This window comes from Littorina saxatilis, linkage group LG15 (genome assembly GCF_037325665.1).
Source record: "Littorina saxatilis isolate snail1 linkage group LG15, US_GU_Lsax_2.0, whole genome shotgun sequence".
Classification (NCBI taxonomy): Eukaryota; Metazoa; Mollusca; class Gastropoda; order Littorinimorpha; family Littorinidae; genus Littorina; species Littorina saxatilis.
Window position 1 is genome coordinate 43847981 of NC_090259.1, and position 23049 is coordinate 43871029.

General features: G+C 41.3%; 2 protein-coding genes across 2 annotated transcripts in view; one reads left to right on the plus strand and one right to left on the minus strand.

The window, feature by feature from the left end:
• Positions 1-13123, plus strand: part of LOC138949416 (axonemal dynein light chain domain-containing protein 1-like) — a 45627-nt gene extending 32504 nt beyond the window's left edge. The window contains exons 19-26 of the mRNA XM_070321240.1: positions 142-235; positions 446-636; positions 2488-2584; positions 3269-3466; positions 5444-5641; positions 7330-7425; positions 7920-8017; positions 9927-13123. Coding sequence (XP_070177341.1) covers positions 142-235; positions 446-636; positions 2488-2584; positions 3269-3466; positions 5444-5641; positions 7330-7425; positions 7920-8017; positions 9927-10227 — 1273 coding nt within the window. The 3' untranslated portion in view covers positions 10228-13123. The remainder of the gene's footprint in view (positions 1-141; positions 236-445; positions 637-2487; positions 2585-3268; positions 3467-5443; positions 5642-7329; positions 7426-7919; positions 8018-9926) is intronic.
• A 950-nt stretch (positions 13124-14073) lies between these two features.
• On the minus strand, positions 14074-22441 carry LOC138949408 (microtubule nucleation factor SSNA1-like). Its single transcript, XM_070321234.1, has 3 exons — positions 22285-22441; positions 20434-20633; positions 14074-15665 (listed from the first exon to the last, which is right to left on the minus strand). The coding sequence occupies exons 1-3, from the start codon at positions 22334-22336 to the stop codon at positions 15546-15548; spliced, it is 372 nt and encodes a 123-aa protein (XP_070177335.1). The 5' UTR covers positions 22337-22441; the 3' UTR covers positions 14074-15545.
• Positions 22442-23049: the final 608 nt, after the last annotated feature.

Consider the following 23049-nt stretch of genomic DNA (forward strand, 5'->3'; position numbering starts at 1 on the left):
TTTACCTTGTTTTTATCATAGTGACCTTCCGCAAATGACCTTGAGAGTTGTCCTCATATTTTTGCAGTCACCCCAAATTGACCTTGTTTTTATCCCAGTGACCTTTCGCAAATGACCTTGAGAGTTGTGTCGCGTTTTCAGCATGGACATTCACCAGGTGGTGAGGAAGACACAGAAGTGGGCCACCACCGCCAGCAACAGCATCGACAGCGAGGACGCTAAGCTGGTTGAGCAGGTGAGTGTTCTTGGTAAAAAAAAAAGCAGAATAGCTCAGATGGGTTGCAGATGTAACCAAGTGTACGAAGCACTGGAATCATATTATGTTTTTGACTATCAATTTGGTCCAAGCTCACTCCTGTTTGACCCGGGCTTTGCGTCCAAAGGTAATGTTTGTGTTTCATACACTTGGTAATTAACGTTACACGTGTGTTGCACTGTGTTGCAGGTCTCGACGCTTCACTCAGAGATGGTTCGCTGGATGGTGCACACCCTCTTAAGACTGGCCCCCGACAAGGAGGGTAACTCCCAGGAGGCCTCAGAGATGGCGCTACTGGGAAGCGTTTCGGTGCCGCAGCTTCACGAAAACGCCAAGCAGCTCTTTCAGTCCCTCCACACCTTCTCCAACTACGTCACCCTGTGAGTTATGGTTGAAGTTGATGGGGGTTTTTTTTCTTGCGAGGTGTACGTGTTACCGGGGAATCCCCCTTTTTAGACCCCCAATTAAATTAAGTCTTCCTTCTTTTTAAGACCCTCCTTTCTCAGATCTTCTGTTAATAGCCTCTGTAAATATACCTCAATTATCTTCTTCTTCTTCTTGTCGATCACTTACCTCAATTATAAGATTTCCCTCTCTTTTAAGAGCTCATTTTCTTTGATTTTTGAAGGTGGCAAAATGGCGGTTCCGTAGCAGAACCCCCTTTTAAGACATCCAAAAATCTGAATAAATCAGGTCTTAAAATGTGTGTCATTTTCACAGATGTTATGAGCAGTAAATCTGAGAAAACAGGGTCTTAGCAGCTAGGGAGTCTTGAATTTGGGGGTCCTAATTGGGATGAAGGGGGGAGGGGGGGGAGGTGCGGTGGGGGTTGCAGCTTAATTCCACTGTGTGCAATTAATTGATGGGTGCAAGGTGTGCAAGTCAACAAGACATCGCTTCAATTCAATGTTTCACCATTTGTTCCGTTTAATCATCTTGTAGCTGTAGTTGTGTGAATTTACGGAGGATAATCATCTGAGTGTGCCCGTGAAGAGTTTTGCACAGAAACTTAAAGCATGCTGATGAAGTACTTAAAGCCAGCTCATGTCACCAAAACTGAAGCAGTGTGCTAGAATATTTAGTCTGTTAATGTGCAAATTGAAGACTCAACTCAAGACTCTCAAAGATTTTACTTTTAAAAACAAGAAAAATTGCCTTGCAGTGTCAGGCGGTTTGAAACATAAAATACAATTGCACTAAAAATATCTAAGAGTTTCTGAGAAATCACTGAAACAGACACACACATGTACACATGCAAACACGCACGCACGCACACATGCAGGGAAACACGCCTGCTAGTGCTTGCTCACACACACACTTACACACACACTCACGCGTGCACACATGCACAGACACTTGAAGTGATGGTTTGTGATATGCTAGATATGCTAGATATGCTAGGCCTACACACCAATGCTTTCAAAATACAGTTGTCATGGTGAGAGGAAAACAAAACCGACACCTTGCTGAGATGACTCGAGGAGTGGGAATGCAGGTGTAAAATCCAGCAGCATCTCGTGAAGGGGAGATTTTCATACAACGATCCAGTATGCAGATTCTTATATACTATGCCTGCGTTTTACACTTGTTGATTGCCTTTTAGGCGTCTTCTTTGTTCTTACAGTTTCATGTATTTTTTACAATTGTTTTTTTGTTTTTTCTTGTTTTGAATTGGGCTTATTATTCTAGGCTAGTATGTTTTTGTTCTTGACTGCTGTTGTTTTTTCAGGTTAGCAACAGTCTGTGATGTTTTTAGGTTTGAAAAATGTTTGACATGTACTCTAGCTCACACAGTTTATTTAGATCACAAGATTTACAGGTGTGACATATGTGTGCAGGCAGTTTTGAAGGTATGACAATATGAGGCACGCAGGTGTTACGGCAGGTGTGAAATTATACATACAGGTGTCATGACAGGTGTAGCATCATGCATAGAGGTGTTATGACAGGTGTAACATGATACATGCAGGTGTTACAACAGGTATAACCAGATACATGCAGGACAAGTGTAACTTGATGCATGCAGGTGTCCGGCCACGTGAGATGTGATATGATGCATGCCGGTGTGACAGCAAGTGTAACACAATTCATGCAGGTATTTTAACTAGTGAACCATAAGGCCTACTGATATTGTGACAGTTGCAACATGGCGCAAACAGGTGTTGTGACTTGATGAGCACAGGTGTAGACATGTGTTAAAATTTGTGACAGGTGTGGTATGATGTGTGCAGGTGCTGTGATGGGATTGTGATGGAGAACACACAGAAGCGTCAGGATACGAACGAGGACAACGCCGACCATGAGCTGAAAGACCTGCACAGATTGAGGGTGGGTAGCTTATATTTTGTGCATCTGTCTGTCTGTCTGTCTGTTTGTCTGTCTGTGTCTGTCGGAATGTCTGTCTGTTTGCCTCTCTAACTGTCTGTATCTTTGAATGTCAATCTGTCTGAACAAAATGTCTGTCTGTCAGAATGTCTGTCTGTCTGTCTGTCTGTCTGTCTGTCTGTCTGTCTGTCTGTCTGTCTGTTCATTCATCTGTCTATTCGTCTGTCTGTCTGTCTGTCTGTCTGTCTGTCTGTCTGTCTGTCGGTGGGTATGGGCATTCTTGTTAGTTTTAAATCTTGAGCTTATGGTTTGCATGGAGCTATGCTCATTGATACTTGTAGCAATATACACACATGGTTACACAGTACACGTACACATAATGGTTACACACTTTCTGTTGCTATGGTTACACACTGTCTGTTGCTATGGTAAAACACTGCCTCTTGCTATGGTTACACACTCCACATAATGGTTTCACTCTATCTGTTAATTGCAATGGTAACAAACTGTCTGTTGCTGTGGTTACACACTATCTGTTGCTATGGTTTCACACTATCTGTTGCTATGGTTTCACACTATCTGTTGCTATGGTAAAACACTGCCTCTTGCTATGGTTACACACTACACGTAATGGTTTCACACTACCTGTTGCTATGGTAACAAACTGCCTGTTGCTATGGTCACCAGACGGAGAACGAGGACTGGATCCACACGGCCCAGATCCTGATGAGCCAGCTGACAGGGGAAAGCATTGAGGAGTTGTTCCCCCAGCGTGCCTCCACCACCCTCAGCAAAGCCTCCCAGCCCCCTGACACTCCAGCCGCTGGTGGTACCGTGACATACAGAGACCACGAGAAACTGGAGTCTACCGCCGACAATGTCGATGTAAGCATTTTGCTTTGTCTTAACACTTTCCACCCCACCTATGTTAACCAAGTTTTTTTTAGCCGAGACCAGCTGTGCTGCAGCAGGTCACTCAGAATTGTAGTAACTGTGTAGCAACTGTACGTGTATCAACACGCTAAAATGTAGGCGTTAGATGGATGTTACAGGAAGCGACTGAAGCTAACAGTCTGAGTGGATATATCCGTACCTGGTCAAATAGAGCCATATCATATAAGTGAGTACGGATATATTTGTACCTGGGAGACAATGAGTTAAAAGGGTGTTCCACTGTATTGATATCTCAGCACCTGATGCAGGAGAGTTGGTTGGTTGTAGATGTTTTTGTCTTGAGAACTGAGCGGGTCATCCAAGACGGATTCGGCATCGATCTCATTCTGTTCACATTCAAGGCGTGTTTGACGAAGAGTTTCTGTGTGCTGTGACTGTGATCGTTCCTGACTTGTCTGTCTCAACAGTCTGCTCACCTGCTTCTAGCTCATCCATCCAGGGTTGTGTTTGTGTTTCTGTGTGCTGTGACTCTGTGATGATACCTGACTTGTCTGTCTCAACAGTCTGCTCACCTGCTTCTAGCTCATCCATCCAGGGTTGTGTTTGTGTTTCTGTGTGCTGTGACTCTGTGATGATACCTGACTTGTCTGTCTCAACAGTCTGCTCACCTGCTTCTAGCTCATTCATCCAGGGTTGTGTTGGTGTTACTGTGTGCTGTGACTCTGTGATGATACCTGACTTGTCTGTCTCAACAGTCTGCTCACCTGCTTCTAGCTCATTCATCCAGGGTTGTGTTGGTGTTTCTCCCCCTGAGCTATTAAAAATGTAACACCACAATCACCTTTGGAGGCGAAGTCCAATCAAACAGGATTTAGAATTTTAGAGCTTATTTCTAAACCCTATAAAAACTGTTATGCACTCGCAAAGGAATCCATGAACATACAGAGAGACAAAAGCCGCCAGACCCCATCACAAACAGAACTCTACAATCCACAGGTGTTGCCTTGCGAGCTATAAATAGCTCGCAACTTCTAAGGCGAACAACTCTGCAGAGTCTGCTGTGAAGGGCGACAGTAGTCTCCCTGTCACATTAACGATCATTGGAGATCAATCCCTTGGCATGAAACAATAATGTGTAGAAATAGTCATGTTCAAAATTTAGTACAGTGGAACTCCCTTTTTACAACCTCCAAAAATCTGAGAAAAGCAAGTCTTAGAAAAGAGGGAGTCTTCAAAGGGAGGTAAGTTTACACAGGTTATGAACAGATAATCTGAAGAAAAAAAGATCTTATCAATCAATCAATCAATCAATCAATCAATATGAGGCTTATATCGCGCGTATTCCGTGGGTACAGTTCTAAGCGCAGGGATTTTGTGAAATTTTTTTTATGCAATTTATATCGCGCACATATTCAAGGCGCAGGGATTTATTTATGCCGTGTGAGATGGAATTTATTTTACACAATACATCACGCATTCACATCGGCCAGCAGATCGCAGCCATGTCGGTGCATATCCTACTTTTCACGGCCTATTATTCTAAGTCACACGGGTATTTTGGTGGACATTTTTATCTATGCCTATACAATTTTGCCAGGAAAGACCCTTTTGTCAATCGTGGGATCTTTAACGTGCACACCCCAATGTAGTGTACACGAAGGGACCTCGGTTTTTCGTCTCATCCGAAAGACTAGCACTTGAACCCACCACCTAGGTTAGGAAAGGGGGGAGAAAATTGCTAACGCCGTGACCCAGGGTCGAACTCGCAACCTCTCGCTTCCGAGCGCAAGTGCGTTACCACTCGGCCACCCAGTCCATATCTTAAAAGGGGGGATTCCACTGTACCAAAATCCTAGCTAGTTTTAGTTCTCTCCCTTACTGTGTTAGATATCACTGACCAATTAGAACATATGTTCGAGTCAAACAGAGTAGTTTTCCTTTCATTTTGTGTGTCTTTTTTCCCATCAGGCCCCAGGAACGCCAGCAGACGGCGAGCAGTCAGTCGAGGTTCCTCAAACACCGAGGGAGCTGACATCAGCACCACCGACACAGGAAGGGAAGGAGGGTGAGGCAGGAGGGGAAGAAAGTTCCGCTGCACAGGATGAGGGTGTTCCGGAAACTTCTGCGGAAGCGGCAGATCAACCAATGCCAGCTCTTCAGGTGGAGGTCAGTATATGGAAATAGCAGGGTCAGCTATTAAAGAGGTCGCAGTGATGTTATAGAATAAAAAAACAAGTCGCGTAAGGCGAAAATACAATATTTAGTCAAGTAGCTGTCGAACTCACAGAATGAAACTGAACGCAATGCCATTTTTCAGCAAGACCGTATACTCGTAGCATCGTCAGTCCACCGCTCATGGCAAAGGCAGTGAAATTGACAAGAAGAGCGGGATAGTTGTTGCGCTAAGAAGGATAGCACGCTTTTCTGTACCTCTCTTTGTTTTAACTTTCTGAGCGTGTTTTTAATCCAAACATATCATATCTATATGTTTTTGGAATCAGGAACCGACAAGGAATAAGATGAAAGTGTTTTTAAATTGATTTGGACAATTTAATTTTGATAATAATTTTTATATATTTAATTTTCAGAGCTTGTTTTTAATCCGAATATAACATATTTATATGTTTTTGGAATCAGGAAATGATGGAGAATAAGATAAACGTAAATTTGGATCGTTTTATAAATTTTTATTTTTTTTTTACAATTTTCAGATTTTTAATGACCAAAGTCATTAATTAATTTTTAAGCCACCAAGCTGAAATGCAATACCGAAGTCCGGGCTTTGTCGAAGATTACTTGACCAAAATTTCAACCAATTTGGTTGAAAAATGAGGGCGTGACAGTGCCGCCTCAACTTTCACGAAAAGCCGGATATGACGTCATCAAAGACATTTATAAAAAAAATGAAAAAAACGTTCGGGGATTTCATACCCAGGAACTCTCATGTCAAATTTCATAAAGATCGGTCCAGTAGTTTAGTCTGAATCGCTCTACACACACACACGCGCACACACGCACACACGCACGCACACACGCACATACACCACGACCCTCGTTTCGATTCCCCCTCGATGTTAAAATATTTAGTCAAAACTTGACTAAATATAAAAAGCAACGTTGGTGCTAATTAAATGAGAGAAAATGAAAATGTAAGAGAAAGAGAAAAGGACTCAACTCGTCTTTGACTCGTCGACATTATATACGTGTCTGGTCTAAATATCGGACCCTATTGCTATGTTGAAAACACAACAGCTATTTATATCCAACATGGCGGACTGTCATTCCTTACTTTGTCCCATCCAGAAGAAGGCAGTGACAACAAGCTGTCCAAGTATTGATTAAGAATGTTCAAAACCAAGTTACTGTTGTGTTCTCTTTTTTGTTTAAGAGAAAGAGAGAATCAAAGAAGAGATGGGAGATAAGATACATGTACTAAATGCTTGTGTTGCTTCATTTACCTTTGATTTTAAACATTGAAACATTTGTTTTACTCTTTTTGTTACATACCCCACAGACGAAACGTGCAAATTTCAATACGGAAAATCTAAATTTGAGTCGTTGATGCCCTTGTGTTCTGACCCTTCATGTGTATAATTATTTTTGGCAGGGGGTCTTACGTTGATTTATTTTTCTTAGTTGAATCTGTTTTTATATTCCTTGCAAGAAAGCCTTTACCTTACCGTTTGATTTATTGTAATGTTTTAACTTTTTCTCAGAAATCTTTTATTTTTACAACTGTTTTATGTTTTCAGTGTTAAGTTGTATGAATGTACACCACAAACGAAAGTGCGTGCACACAAATGAAAATATTTGTTGGCACTTGATGCAATTTTTCTCTGTTTGTGTTATATCAGGAAGCAGATGCAAAACCAGACAAAGGCGAACGCATGGAGATACTGGGGGGAGATGAAAACACTCATCTGGCTGGTCTTCAGGACCCAGCACGCCAGGTAGGTCACTTTTCCATGTACAGTGGAATCAGAGCTCCCTTTTAAGACCTCAAAACAATTAACCTGAGACTTTCAGGTGTGAAAAATGAGGTGTAGTCTGTAAATGGGGGTACATTTACACACTCAAGAGGAATCCTGGAAAACATGGTCGTGAAATTGGGGATGTCTCCCTCTCTCTGGTAAAACATTTTAGCCAAAAGTGTGGAGGGTGTCTGTGTACACTCCTGTTATTTTGTTTCACATGTTCACACACGCACAGACACACAGACACATTTACACACACACACACACACACACACACACACACACACACACACACACACACACACACACACACACACACACACACACACACACACACACACACACACAATCTCTCTTTCTCTCTCTACCCCCCTCTTCTGTCTCTCTCCCCACCCCCCTCATTTTCAACCCCCATCATTCTCCAAACTGACAGCTGGATATATATGTATAACTGTGTGTATGTTCACCAGGAGTTGGTGACGACCCCAGTGAAGACGGTTGGAGCGCCTGACACTAAGAAAGCCTTCGAGGCTCTGGCTGCCGTCAACTCCCTGCAGGATCAGCTCATGTGAGTTGCCGCTCGTAACTGATTATCGTCATTTTGGGACTGTAAGATGCAATTTAATTGGGCCCCAGGGTTTCCCACAGATGCTTTTTGACTCACATGCGAAGCAAAAGTGAGTCTATGTACTCACCCGAGTCGTCCGTCCGTCCGTCCCCCCGTCCGTCCGGACGTCCGTCCGGAAAACTTTAACGTTGGATATTTCTTGGACACTATTCAGTCTATCAGTACCAAATTTGGCAAGATGGTGTATGATGACAAGGCCCCAAAAAACATACATAGCATCTTGACCTTGCTTCAAGGTCAAGGTCGCAGGGGCCATAAATGTTGTCTAAAAAACAGATATTTTTCACATTTTTCACATTTTCTCTGAAGTTTTTGAGATTCAATACCTCACCTATATATGATATATAGGGCAAAGTAAGCCCCATCTTTTGATACCAGTTTGGTTTACCTTGCTTCAAGGTCAAGGTCACAGGAGCTCTTCAAAGTTGGATTGTATACATATTTTGAAGTGACCTTGACCCTGAACTATGGAAGATAACTGTTTCAAACTTAAAAATTATGTGGGGCACATGTTATGCTTTCATCATGAGACACATTTGGTCACATATGATCAAGGTCAAGGTCACTTTGACCCTTATGAAATGTGACCAAAATAAGGTAGTGAACCACTAAAAGTGACCATATCTCATGGAAGAAAGAGCCAATAAGCACCATTGTACTTCCTATGTCTTGAATTAACAGCTTTGTGTTGCATGACCTTGGATGACCTTGACCTTAGGTCACATGTATTTTGGTAGGAAAAATGTGTAAAGCAGTTCTTAGTGTATGATGTCATTGCTAGGTTTAGTTATTTGACCTTGACCCTGAAGGTCAAGGTCATGTAAAGGTCAAGGTCAAGCATGTGAGTCGTATGGGCTTTGCCCTTCTTGTTTTGTTTGTTTGTTTGCTTAACGCCCAGCCGACCACGAAGGGCCATATCAGGGCGGTGCTGCTTTGACATATGACGTGCGCCACACACAAGACAGAAGTCACAGCACAGGCTTCATGTCTCACCCAGTCACATTATTCTGACACCGGACCAACCAGTCCTAGCACTAACCCCATATTGCCAGACGCCAGGCGGAGCAGCCACTAGATTGCCAATTTTAAAGTCTTAGGTATGACCCGGTCGAGGTTCGAACCCACGACCTCCCGATCACGGGGCGGACGCCTCACCACTAGGCCAACCGTGCCGGTCCCACAAATGCTCTGTCAAGAGCATCCCAAATCGGGGTTCGATCCTCATTTTTGGCGAGGGATTTATTTCCCAGAGTCAACTTTGTGCACACTCTCCTCAGTGTCCGAACACCCCCCTGCATGTGTACGCATGCGCACAATAAAGAACCCAAGTTCACAGCGAAAGTCTCAGGGCTTGGAAACATGAATACATGCATGCAAGAAAAAGAAAGAGGAAAAAAAATAGAGCTGCACTGAATGGCAGCTCACTTTCCACAGTGAGAAAGTGGCCCGAATTTCCATGAGGGTTACCTCACAGTACTATATGAAATCGTATCCTTATCCTTGACTTTAGAGGGCCCCAACACAGAAAGACTTTTGGAAGTTCTGTGAGACCTCCACAAAAGCGTTACAGTATTTATCATATATGTGACCCTCCACCACGGAATGATCGAGTCGCATGTCACCTTTGCATAATTTTTATATTTTCTTAGAGTTTGTATGCTCCGTCCAGTGGTGAAAGCCCCGAAAGCGGCATATGGCTGCCTGAATGCCTAAAAACGGTCATACACGTAAAAACCCACTTGTGTAAAAACATGAGTGAACATGGGAGTTTCAGCCCATGAATGAAGAAGAAGAATATGCATTTAGAGCTTACTTCCCTTTGTTTATCAGACCCACTTTATGTCCACAGCATGACAGAGCAGCGCGCCCAGATAGCAGAAGAGAGAGCCATGGCGGCAGAGTCGGAGCTGGCGGAAACACAGGAGATGGTTCGCTCGCTGCAGAAACAGATGGAGAAGTTGACGCTTGGTGCGGAGGCGTCGACCGTGTCGTCTGCTATCCCAAGAGTGACCCCCACTGTAGCCACCCCCTCTCAGGCTTTGGACTCACCCCGACAGCCTTCCTCTGCTGACGGGTCCAAGGGCGACGGCAAGAAGAGAGACAAGGAGCGCACAAAGTCTTCAGCAAAACCCAAAAAGAAAGCGACATAGAGACAGTGTGTGTGTGTGATACAATTTTTGTTTGTTTGTTCGTTCATGGGCTGAAACTCCCACGGCTTTTACGTGTATGACCGTTTTTACCCCGCCATTTAGGCAGCCATACGCCGCTTTCGGAGGAAGCATGCTGGGTATTCTCGTGTTTCTATAACCCACCGAACTCTGACATGGATTACAGGATCTTTTTCTTGGTCTTGTGCTTGCGTGTACACACGGGGGTTGTTCGGACACCGAGGAGAGTCTGCACACAAAGTTGACTCTGAGAAATAAATCTCTCGCCGAACGTGGGGACGAACTCACGCTGACAGCGGCCAACTGGATACAAATCCAGTGCGCTACCGACTGAGCTACATCCCCGCCCCCGATCTGGAAACAAATCAGGTCTTAAATTGGGGGTACATTTACAGATGTTAAGAACAAAACGTCTGAGAAAACAGGGTCTTAAAAGTGAGGGAGTCTTAAATTGGGGGGGGGGGGGGGTCTTACAAGGGGGGTTCCACTGTAGTGAAAGCGAACTACTCTCCTCTCTTCAAGATGTAACAATAGTTTGTAAGCCGTAATCATGATCACAGTGGACTTGCTGGGTCTCTGAAAGTAATTGTTGATGTAAGTATTTATACCGTTTTTAGTTTTTTTAAGGATGTAATATGTGCTAATGAGGCTGTGGCATTCTGTGATTTGTCCAAATGGACTGACCTTGTGACCTTGCCCTGCACTAATTGTTCAGGTGTCTGAGGGACCGTAATTTTTGTCTCGGTCTCTGAAAGTAATTGCTGGTGTCAGTATTTGTACTTTAAAAAAAATTAAACATGTAATCCGTCCATGTGCTGCCGAGACTTAGCATTCTGTGATGTGTCCTATTGGACTGACCGTGACTTGTGACCTTGCACTGTACCAATTGTTCATGTGAATAAGAGACCGTAATTTTTGTGTCTGTTCTTATTACACCCTTTACATATTGTGATAATTTGTCATGTTTAAGAACAATTTTTGGAAGGTGTCAAAATCTACCTTGAACAAACTGCTGACCAAGAATTAGTCTGAGTTTAGATTGAAGTTGTATCTTACCCATTGCGTATATTGTACGCTGACTTATTTTAAAATGAAGGCAATTTTGATGACGTCAAGAGCTTTTTGTTGTTTAAATTACTCTGAACTTTTATCCATGTGGATGTACTGCTGTTTTTAAATTTTCATTGAAAATATTTGTGTATATATTTGATACATATTTTCCATGCAGAAAATTGCATTGTTGAGTTTCATGACTAATTGTACTTAGTGAAGTTAGCATTAGCAGATGTTTTAAATGTTTTATTCCAACTTGATACACACTGAACTGCTGTTAGAGTTGTTGTGAATGTTTTAGTCCAACATAAATATAAGACTGCTGTTGGTGTTTTCAGGAACATTCCAATTCATTTATCACATGGTAAACTGCTTTTGAGTGTGCAGTATGTGAATATATGTCTCTCACTAAACTGCTGTTGGGGCTGTTTGTGAAGGTTTGATTCCAACAGGTCCCTTACCCCCCGCGGGTTAGGGGGAAAAATTTACCCGATGCTCCCCAGCATGTCGTAAGAGGCGACTAACGGATTCTGTTTCTCCTTTTACCCTTGTTAAGTGTTTCTTGTATAGAATATAGTCAATGTTTGTAAAGATTTTAGTCAAGCAGTATGTAAGAAATGTTAAGTCCTTTGTACTGGAAACTTGCATTCTCCCAGTAAGGTCATATATTGTACTACGTTACAAGCCCCTGGAGCAATTTTTTGATTAGTGCTTTTGTGAACAAGAAACAATTAACAAGTGGCTCTATCCCATCTCCCCCCTTTCCCCGTCGCGATATAACCTTGAACGGTTGAAAACGACGTTAAACACCAAATAAAGAAAGAAAGAACAGTTCCCTTGTAAAACTGCTGACTTCCTGAGCATATTTATTCTGATTCATGCACAAGTATGTGAAACTGCTGTCAGTGTCTTTCTGAACTTGCTATTTAGTTACGTAGTCACCTGCAAGACTGCTGTTTTGTACTATTCTGAATGTGCTGTTCCAACATGTCACATTCAAAACTGCTGTTTTAATTGTACTATTCTGAATGTGATGTTTCAACATGTTATTACATTCAAAACTGCTGTTTTGTACTATTCTGAATGTGATGTTCCAACATGTCACATGCAAAACTGCTGTTTTGTACTATTCTGAATGTGATGTTCCAACATATGTTACATTCAAAACTGCTGTTTTGTACTATTCTGAATGTGATGTTGCAACATGTCACATGCAAAACTGCTGTTTTGTACTAATCTGAATGCGTTGTTCCAACATGTTACATTCAAAACTGCTGACTGTGGTTGAGTTGAATGATTTATTCCAACATATACAAAGAGCCTGCTGTGATACCAAGCCTTATAGGGGAAAAGGTTCACATTAATCTGCATTGCAAGAATAAGAATAAAACAACAGTTCCAGCTAACCTTGAACGGTTGAAAACGACGTTAAACACCAAATACAGAAAGAAAGTAAAGAAAGAACAGTTCCAGCTGCAGTGTTTTTTCAGGTTCTGCATGCTCTTCACATTGTGGTCAGTGCTATCATGTTTGATTTCTGCAAGCCAGTAACTAGTAGCGTGAGGCTGTCAAATGAATTATTCACCAGTCCAGTTTCCTTTTTTTCTGATCTGTAGGGTACAGTGGTACCTGTGATGAAAGGACACCCTTTGAACCAGCCAACAAGGTCCCAAAATTGCACAATTGGAGGAAGAGGGGCCGAGTGGGAGCTTCTTTTAAAAATATTTAAAATATTGTTTGGATTTGCTTCCAATACAGGAGTGAAATGATCAGCATTGATGTGACCATACAGCATTACCAGTGAATAAAGTTGGTATGGTTTTCATTGACTGGGGTTTTGTCTGTGATTAATATGAGCGAGGCTTGATTGTTGGAAGATTTATTTTCCATTGTTACAAAATCATGTTTTGGAAAAAAAGTATGTTTTGTCTTGTCGTGTTTCTGCTCTTGTCAGTACATGTGATAGGCTTTGTATGCTTCTGCATAACATCTACTCTATGCTGTCAGTTATGCTTAAATGTGCAGAACATAAAAAGTTGACATACTCTCATAATATGACTAAGTCAGTCTGCTACACATTTTAACTCTCGATATGCACTGTGTGTACTCTGTCACATAACAAAACTACCAGACCAGCGCTGCTGTTTATAAGTGGATGAAGCACCAATCACAGTTCAAAGGCAAAGCATGTGTCAAAGTATTTTTTACCCGTCGTGCGCGCACACAAACACGCACATAAAGACATGCATACACAACACACACCTCACACGGACTGAGAGGGATGGAGGCAGACAGAGAGAGTGAGGAAGAGAGAGAGTGAGGGAGAGAGTGAGGGAGGGAGAGAGTGAGGGAGAGAGAGAGTGAGGGAGAGAGAGAGAGTGAGGGAGAGAGTGAGGGAGAGAGAGAGTGAGGGAGAGAGTGAGGGAGAGAGTGAGGGAGAGAGAGAGTGAGGGAGAGAGAGAGTGAGGGAGAGAGAGAGTGAGGGAGATAGTGAGGGAGAGAGAGAGTGAGGGAGAGAGAGAGGGAGAGAGAGTGAGGGAGAGAGTGAGGGAGAGAGAGTGAGGGAGAGAGAGAGAGGGAGAGAGAGTGAGGCAGAGAGAGAGAGTGTGGGAGAGATCAGTGAGGGAGAGAGAGTCAGGGAGAGAGAGAGAGAGGGAGAGAGAGTGAGGGAGAGAGAGTGAGGGAGAAAGAGAGTGGGAGAGATCAGTGAGGGAGAGAGGACGAGAGCACAGACAAACACAACCATTCAGCACAAGGCACAGGAAAAAAATCACCGACAGTGACATTCATGTTTATTTAAGTCCACCATAAAAATTATACATATACAAATCTATATACATGGACGAAACTCTCTCCGTCTGTAGCATCACAGTGGCTTTTTTGGTAGCGCACATATAATAGTTCTAAGATAACGCCTTGACATAATTATATCTGCGCAAAACATGCACCTGATGTGAAACATCATCTCAGAGGCTTTTGATGGTCCCATGGGCGTTGCAATACAGTGGAACCCCTTTTAAGACCTCTGAAACTCTGACCAAATCAGGTCTCAAAAAAGGAGGGAGTCTTAAAATGGCGGTACATTTATAAAGATTATGAAGAGAATATTTGAGAATGCAGGGTCTGAAAAAGGTGGGAAGTCTTAAACTGGGGGTCTTAAAAGGGGGTTCCCCTGTATTGTCTTCTCTAAGTCAGTAATGCAGGAGTAAGTACACTAAATACTGGCTCTCAGTTCCAATGCTTGAAGGTATAGACTAAGCTGACAATTGTATAGGGCTCTTAAAGGCATATGTACTCGATGACTATACACGCTAATTGCTTTACCAACAGCTGGAGACATGCTAAATTAAGTTCCCTGCAAAATATTGTGGTCTAGGACCCCTTCAATGTTGAGATATGTTAATTTTCATTTTGATCTGGATCGTCCTATTTATAGATTTGGCAACACATGTAACGTTGATGCAAGGGAGCTAACACCGCGGCTTTGTTGACATCCTCACTTTTTCAGAGGCTAGAACAAGCTGTAATGCATGTATTATGGTCCGCGCATGGTGACATATCGTCATTATATGGTCTTATGGTGCGTTTGACATCGATTATGGGCAAACTACACTTTGTAAACACGGGAGCGCGTACATATGCCTTTAAGTAGGAGATGAGTTTAGAGACTTTATTCCGGGATAAACTGCATTGAGGGTACACTTTATCCGGGACTAAAGTCTGTAAACTCGACTCGTGCATACTGACCCAGGGTGCAAATTTTAATTTAAAAAGAGTTAGATAAATTACATTTATGAATCCATGCAGAAATGTACACAGGCAAAACACACATGCACACAAAAAGCTTGAAGACGGAGTTTTAAGGATGAACAAGAAAGAAAATATAAATCAGATCTCTCGTGTATTATGTATGCTTGTAAAATTCAAATATCTAATCAAAAGGCATAATTGTGCAAAGCCTGCAGTAAAATATCTCCAACGAAGAAGAAAAAAAAAGTGTTTAAAACAATCAACTGTCTTCAAATTTATTTCTCAAGGTAACTCCTGAGCAACAGTAGAATTGACTGCCGCCTTGTGTGTGTGTGCTTGCCAACAAATACCCATCATGTCACTCACTCAGCTGAAGTCAAGACCTAGTCCTTATTTTGTAAACTTCACAGAGATGTGAGAGAGAAGACAAATTGTCATGAAATGATCACTCGTGTGTGTTGAGAATCGATGTGCAGCAAGTTTATATAATGTGAAAACTAGGACTGCGTCAGTGTCCGCTGTGTTGAACCACCGGTTGTCGTGGGATACGACTTTTCTTTCAACGTCGAAGATTCTCGCTTCAGAACATTCAGCAAGGTCTGTGAACTTTCCAAAATCTGAAACAAGACAAAAAGGATTTTCAAACAAGTGATGGTGGGAATTAACAGAAAGAAGAAAAACAAGTCGCGTAAGGCGAAATTACTACATTTAGTCAAGCTGTGGAACTCACAGAATGAAACTGAACGCACTGCATTTTTTCACAATGACCGTGGTCCGCCGCTTATGCAAAATGGAGTGAAACTGACGAGCCTGTTCAGCGCGGTAGTGGTTTCGCTGTGCTGCATAGCACGCTTTTCTGTACCTCTCTTCGTTTGAACTTTCTAAGCGTGTTTTTAATCCAAACATATCATATCTATATGTTTTTGGAATCAGGAACCGACAAGGAATAAGATGAAATTGTTTTTAAATCGATTTCGGAAATTTGATTTTGATAATAATTTTTATATTTTTAATTTTCAGACCTTGTTTTTAATCCGAATATAACATATTTATATGTTTTTGGAATCAGAAAATGATGAAGAATAAGATGAACGTAAATTTGGATCGTTTTATAAAAAAATAATTTTAATTACAATTTTAAGATTTTTAATGACCAAAGTCATTAATTAATTTTTAAGCCACCAAGCTGAAATGCAATACCGAAGTCCGGCCTTCGTCGAAGATTGCTTGGCCAAAATTTCAATCAATTTGATTGAAAAATGAGGGTGTGACAGTGCCGCCTCAACTTTTACAAAAAGCCGGATATGACGTCATCAAAGACATTTATCGAAAAAATGAAAAAAACGTCCGGGGATATCATACCTAGGAACTCTCATGTCAAATTTCATAAAGATCGGTCCAGTAGTTTACTCTCAATCGTTCTACACACACACACAGACACACATACACCACGACCCTCGTCTCGATTCCCCCTCTATGTTAAAACATTTAGTCACAACTTGACTAAATGTAAAAATCAGTTTCAACAGAAATAAAGCACTGTAAATACTAAACCAAAGTGCTCTACCTAAATCTTCATTCTACATTGTGAGTAATGCATAAATAACCAACAATGATTATTTGAACTACCCAACAGCAAACGTCTTTGAAATTGAAAAAAAGATTCTCCTCAATTTGAACTAATCCTTGAATGCCCCAAGACCTTCCCGAAGAAATCATGTTTTGAACAGCTGGTAAAGCACAAAAGATACCAGTTTTTACTTCAGTCCAGATGACTTGGGTTATAAATGTGAGAAACATGCATATTTTGTAAAGAAATTCTAAAACACATTTTCCAAACAGAAAAAACAAGTCGCGTAAGGCGAAAATACAACATTTAGTCAAGTAGCTGTCGAACTCACAGAATGAAACTGAACGCAACGCAACGCAGCAAGACCGTATACTCGTAGCATCGTCACTCCACCGCCCGTGGCAAAGGCAGTGCCAGTGGAATTGACAAGAAGAGCGGGGTATTCGTTGCGCTGAGAAGGATAGCACGCTTTTCTGTACCTCTCTTCGTTTTACCTTTCTGAGCGTGTTTTCAATCCAAACATATCATATCTATATGTTTTTGGAATCAGGAACCGACAAGGAATAAGATGAAAGTGTTTTTAAATTGATTTTGAAAACAAAATTTTGATAATAATTTTTATATATTTAATTTTCAGAGCTTGTTGTTAATCCAAATATAACATATTTATATGTTTTTGGAATCAGCAAATGATGGAGAATAAGATGAACGTAAATTTGGATCGTTTTATAAAAAATTTTTTTTTTTTACAATTTTCAGATTTTTAATGACCAAAGTCATTAATTAATTTTTAAGCCACCAAGCTGAAATGCAATACCGAAGTCCGGGCTTCGTCGAACATTACTTGACCAAAATTTCAACCAATTTGGTTGAAAAATGAGGGCGTGACAGTGCCGCCTCAACTTTCACGAAAAGCCGGATATGATGTCATCAAAGACATTTATCAAAAAAATGAAAAAAACGTCTGAGGATATCATACCTAGGAACTCTCATGTCAAATTTCATAAAGATCGGTCCAGTAGTTTACTCTCAATCGTTCTACACACACACACAGACACACATACACCACGACCCTCGTCTCGATTCCCCCTCTATGTTAAAACATTTAGTCACAACTTGACTAAATGTAAAAATCAGTTTCAACAGAAATAAAGCACTGTAAATACTAAACCAAAGTGCTCTACCTAAATCTTCATTCTACATTGTGAGTAATGCATAAATAACCAACAATGATTATTTGAACTACCCAACAGCAAACGTCTTTGAAATTGAAAAAAAGATTCTCCTCAATTTGAACTAATCCTTGAATGCCCCAAGACCTTCCCGAAGAAATCATGTTTTGAACAGCTGGTAAAGCACAAAAGATACCAGTTTTTACTTCAGTCCAGATGACTTGGGTTATAAATGTGAGAAACATGCATATTTTGTAAAGAAATTCTAAAACACATTTTCCAAACAGAAAAAACAAGTCGCGTAAGGCGAAAATACAACATTTAGTCAAGTAGCTGTCGAACTCACAGAATGAAACTGAACGCAACGCAACGCAGCAAGACCGTATACTCGTAGCATCGTCACTCCACCGCCCGTGGCAAAGGCAGTGCCAGTGGAATTGACAAGAAGAGCGGGGTATTCGTTGCGCTGAGAAGGATAGCACGCTTTTCTGTACCTCTCTTCGTTTTAACTTTCTGAGCGTGTTTTTAATCCAAACATATCATATCTATATGTTTTTGGAATCAGGAACCGACAAGGAATAAGATGAAAGTGTTTTTAAATTGATTTCGAAAACAAAATTTTGATAATAATTTTTATATATTTAATTTTCAGAGCTTGTTGTTAATCCAAATATAACATATTTATATGTTTTTGGAATCAGCAAATGATGGAGAATAAGATGAACGTAAATTTGGATCGTTTTATAAAAAAATTTTTTTTTTTACAATTTTCAGATTTTTAATGACCAAAGTCATTAATTAATTTTTAAGCCACCAAGCTGAAATGCAATACCGAAGTCCGGGCTTCGTCGAACATTACTTGACCAAAATTTCAACCAATTTGGTTGAAAAATGAGGGCGTGACAGTGCCGCCTCAACTTTCACGAAAAGCCGGATATGATGTCATCAAAGACATTTATCAAAAAAATGAAAAAAACGTCTGAGGATATCATACCCAGGAACTCTCATGTCAAATTTCATAAAGATCGGTCCAGTAGTTTAGTCTGAATCGCTCTACACACACACACAGACATACATACACCACGACCCTCGTCTCGATTCCCCCCTCTACGTTAAAACATTTAGTCAAAACTTGACTAAATGTAAAAAGGATTGACAGTTACATTTTTTTTTAAATTTGGATAGTGTTGGTTCTCAAGGATCTACACATACATTAGGTTTCACTATGAAAAAAGTCTTACAAAAGTGTGAGTACGTAAATCATTTGTGGACAATTCACATTCACGGCACTTTGTAGTCGAACACATTAAAGGCACAGTAAGCCTCCCGTAAACCGTCACACATACTGTCAGGCTATTACACACAGTACAAACACCCTTTCATTTAAACACTCACCGCTTGAGAACATCCTAGGTTCCCTCCGTAAAGAGCGAGCAATTTTCAAAGAATTTATTTTTGCATGGTTTATCTTACCCCTGAGTCATTGTGAACCCGTGTGATCCTGTTTCCTTTTTTTCACAATTTAGTTGTCAGTTTGTGATTTCAATGCGACTCGCTATAATCTTATTTGCAATAGCACGTTATTGTGTACCTCTGAATCTAAAAGGCAACAAATGGCTGCGAGTCAGACGAACTAGAGCGGTGGCAGTTGACCGTTCAAAGGAACTGGCGCTATGCAGAACCGTTGTCTGCCACAAGAAAGACGTTTTGCATGACACGTTTCCGGGCTTTTCTTTTTTCAAACTTTCAAAACTTCGAATTGCACTGATCTTGTCTTGATGAAAAAAGAATTCTTTTATGATTTAAGAATATTTGTGTAACAAGCTGTCAATTTATTATTTAGATTTTAAAAGTTAGGTCTAGTGCCAAAACGAGGCGTCCGATTGTGATACTGGCGACGCAAAAATTATTTCTTTGAAAATTGCTCGCTCTTTATGTAGGGCACCTATGATGTTCTCAAGCGGTGAGTGTTTAAACGAATGGGTGTTTGTACTGTGTGTAAAAGCCTGACAGTATCTGTGATGGTTTACGGGAGGCTTACTGTGCCTTTAACATGCCAAGGTGAGACATATGAATCTTGGGCACACATACAACAGCTTCCATGCTCCCTAAACATTATCCTCTTAAAAAGCTAAACACCCCTGGTGGGTAGAGTATTGGAACTACAATAATTTATTATCCCTAGACAGCCTGTTCTTAACTGGGCAAAGTCGACTATTCGAAATATGCTTCACAAAGCTGACCACACGAAGCTTTAGCACAAACTAAGATTTTGCGAAGTTGACTTAGTGCTCAATCAAGGACCGCCTAAACACTTTCTACCCCACCTATGTTGACCAAGTATTTTTTAGCCGAGACCAGCTGTGCCGCAGCAGGTCACTCAGAATTGTAGTAACTGTGTAGGAACTGTGTATCAACACGCTGGAATGCAGGGGCTAGATCGACGTTACAGGAAGCGACTGAAGTGAATGTGTGTACGGATATAGCTGTACCAAGTCAGATAGAGCCATATGAGTGGGTACGGATATATCCGTACCTGGGAGACAATGAGTTAACACAAATAACATTAACAGCAACAACCATCTTCATGCTATGCTCGTATAGCACACTCATAACAAAACCCCAGCTATCTGATGCAATCACCTTCATGTAAGCTGCCTCGGTCTCTGCAATGGTCTTGTCAAACTCATTCCTGGACGCCATTTTCTTGGCCAGACTTTCGTTGACCTTGGCCAGCCGCTCGGTGAGGACGCGGATGTCGTTCTGCAGTTTCTGTTTCTCCTCCTCTTCCTGCAGGATTGAGCGGTGCAGTTCATCCCGCTTACCACACAGGTCTTCAATACCTGCAGGACAAACACGCATGTAGAGTGAACTCCCCTTTCAAGACTGCCTATAATCTGCAGGGATGACCAAATCGTCCGCCTGATCACCAGGGGCGAGTAAAAAATCCGCCTGGCAACTCGCCCGGCTGACCAATGAAAATTCTGGTGAAATGCAACGCTTTTGGCTTTAATGTCGAGTTTTCAAGCCATATAAACACTGCAGATCAACTATGGTATGTACCGGACCAGTGACATTTCTGCCGGGCTAGTGACTTTCTTGAAGTTACTCTCCCCACTGGTGAGTAACATTTTTTAGATTTGGCCATCCGTGTGATCGACAAGAAGAAGAAGAAGATTTGGCCATCCCTGAATCTGAGTTTTAAAAGTCAATGTTGTTCCCAGATTTGGAGGATAATAGATCAGCTGGTGGACCTAGATTGAAAATATCCAAAGTTGGGTATCATACCGGGCAATGAATGTCTGTAAGACACAGTCGCGATTCGCATGATACATCCTTAATAGTATTGTTGACACGTTTTTATACAGAAGCCTATTGTGGTTCTTGTGCCTAGGCTGTGTATTGGATTGTCATTGTATGCCTGCATTATTAGTTGTCAGTAATTATTACATGTGCTGATTGTTCTCTTTGCCTGCGCGCGTATAGTATGTTGGTTATGTTTGGTCATAGTATGTTTGTTTATGTTTGGTCGTTATCTTTGCCTGTGCGTGTATTGTATGTTTGGTCGTTTTCTTTGCCTGTGCATGTATAGTTTGTTGGTTATGTTTGGTCGGTTTCTTTGCCTGTGCGTGTATAGTATGCTTGGTCGATGTATGTATTGTAAAGCGCTAAGAGTAGACATTTTTCTAGAATAGCGCTATAAAAGTTTGCATTATTATTATTATTATTATCCTCAACACTGTTTTGTATTCATTCTGTTCTGAAACTCATGCCATGGAAATATATCTCCTCACTTCACCTTTATTCATCCCAAAAGTATCCTGAAGCATTTTAACAATAAATGAATTAATAACACATACTTCATTCCCATTTTACCACTACATGGCTGATTCTGTAACTGTGAATCTCACAGCATCTGTTATTGAACTAATTATAATATTATTGTAATGATCAGTCACAACCTCTCTCTCTCTCTCAGTCTGGGCTGTCATGTTGGGTACATTTACCTTCCAAAAGGCTAATAGTGATAAGAGGTACTGATACAACCAAATCTTCCTAGTCCTACCAAGAAGGAATACCTCTAAACATTCAGATTTGGGGTGTTTTTTTTACTTTTGGGTTTTGGGGGAAGATATAATTAATAATACTTATTACAGAATCATAATTTCCAATGACCAATCCAGTATAAAACGTTTGTCTTTTCAGGATGGTTTCTCTAGTTCAACACACGCACAAAAAGAGAGAGAGCGAGAGAGAGATGGAGAGAGAGAGAGAGAGAGAGAGAGCGAGCGAGCGAGCGAGAGAGAGAGAGAGAGAGAGAGAGAGAGAGCGAGCGAGCGAGAGAGAGAGAGAGAGAGAGAGAGAGAGAGGATTCATCACAATGATAATGTGCCATTTGCAGAACACATAAATTCTCTCGTGGAAATCTGTGTCCTTCTGGTATCGTAAAGAAAACTCACTCATTCTAAATAATCTAACAAACAAGGAACTCACATTTTACTAGTTCATTGTTGTAGCTCTGCAATGCTGCGCCTTGTTGAGACATTGTGTGGCTTATATTTGTGAGGGAAAGGATTCAAAGCTCTATGAGTCTATCTCAAGTTTGCACTTGCCTGACAACATGAGATTTACGTCATCAAAACTGGGGCTGCAGGGAAGTCAAAAATTAGGATCGGAAAAGAAACAGTGGGCCAGTTACTTTCCTCAACCAGGATAGGCTGATACTACTATAAATACTGTGATCACTACTAAAAATAGATCGTTATATAAATAAAGTGTCAATGGAAGAAAATATAAGTTTATGTACAAGAAGTGCATTAAAAAGAAAAACTTAATTCATGAAGAAGTGTTAAAACTGGGTGTAAAGACGTGAAGAGCAAAATAAACGAAAGTAAGCACCCGTACATAATTTTATATAAAGAGGTTACAACACGAGTGGTTTTTTTTTTATATGGCTTGTATTTCAGTCAAGACCCAGCGGATCAGTCAAGGGACTCACGAGCCTCTGAGTCCCTTTGATATTCCCCCCTCCTCCTCCTCCCCACACCCCCCCCCCCCCCCGATCCGCCCCTGGTAATTTAACACCTTTACTGACGAGTGGGTCTGATCATAGATATCCTTGACACATCTATGGTCTGATCCATGATGATTTGGGGCAGCAGGCGCTGTATGTCACTCGCTTACGGGGAAATAACCACGTCTGCTCGTACCAGAAGCCGTATGCAGCGACTTGTCTACCTTACACTGGGACGAATCTTA

Excerpts from the sequence above, each read along its gene's own strand:
- LOC138949408 (XM_070321234.1), bottom strand. The coding sequence starts at position 22,336 with ATGTCTCAACAAGGCGCAGCATTGCAGAGCTACAACAATGAACTAGTA. Across the intron at positions 20,634-22,284 it reads CAACAATGAACTAGTAAAAT|GTATTGAAGACCTGTGTGGT; the intron begins GTGAGTTCCTTG and ends TTTGTCCTGCAG. Across the intron at positions 15,666-20,433 it reads CCGAGGCAGCTTACATGAAG|ATTTTGGAAAGTTCACAGAC; the intron begins GTGATTGCATCA and ends GTCTTGTTTCAG.